At 29.7% G+C, this 805-nt stretch overlaps 1 protein-coding gene across 5 annotated transcripts in view; it reads right to left on the reverse strand.

Annotated features, from left to right (window-relative positions):
- Positions 1 to 805, reverse strand: part of LOC111864383 (tubulin polyglutamylase ttll6) — a 40,969-nt gene that overhangs the window by 24,288 nt on the left and 15,876 nt on the right. For all 5 annotated transcript variants that reach the window (XM_023851599.2, XM_023851598.2, XM_023851595.2 and 2 more), the window contains one exon: positions 334 to 434. In XM_023851599.2, the coding sequence (XP_023707367.1) occupies positions 334 to 434 (101 nt within the window). The remainder of the gene's footprint in view (positions 1 to 333; positions 435 to 805) is intronic.

Below are 805 nucleotides of genomic sequence, written 5' to 3' on the forward strand. Positions count from 1 at the left end.
GCTTATATTCGAAATATTCGAAATCACACTTCATTTAAAAAAATTATATTCATAATTAGTAATACAGGGTGTAATACTCCTGAAATAATATTCGAAGAAAATTATTTTTTCTATAATTTCTGTCTGAAAATTGTGCTGCGGCCTATACACGCACGCGGCCTACACATGCGTAAATATGGTATTTCGTTCGTTGACAATTATTGCGTCTCCCTTCATCATACTTTACAGTATGCAGTATTTACATAATTAATACAAAATATGCATATACTCTGAATCCATGTGTAAATCTGTAACATATACAACAAATAACTTTAAAGTAAAACAGATCTTTACCTCACAAGTCCTTCATTGTAGACATAGATTCTCAAGGGATCACATGATGTTATTAAGACATAAAGTCTCAAGTCAAACTTGAAACCATCCACAAGAAATGGCTGAAAGAAATAAGAGATACCTACAATGACTGTAAATTTCAAATTTAAGAACCATAAACTTTTTATACACAGCACAAGCAACACAGCACACATATAAACTACACCAGTAAAAACAAGGTAAGAGTTATCTAAAAACTTTATTAATTTATACACCTAATACATATAAAAATACTTATATAACATAATCTAAAATTAATAATATATTTACAGAACAAATCACCAAGAGGGAAAGACGACAGTTCCACTACCAAGGAAGATAAAACACAATCCATGTTGGTTCATGAACAAATTTCTTAACTTAAAAATAAGTTTTTACACACATTCATAAGATAATTTTAACGTAAAGGAAGGCTGCTGTGGTGAAACAAATT

The sequence above is a fragment of the Cryptotermes secundus genome, unplaced genomic scaffold (genome assembly GCF_002891405.2).
Source record: "Cryptotermes secundus unplaced genomic scaffold, Csec_1.0 scaffold357, whole genome shotgun sequence".
In the NCBI taxonomy this organism is placed as follows: Eukaryota; Metazoa; Arthropoda; class Insecta; order Blattodea; family Kalotermitidae; genus Cryptotermes; species Cryptotermes secundus.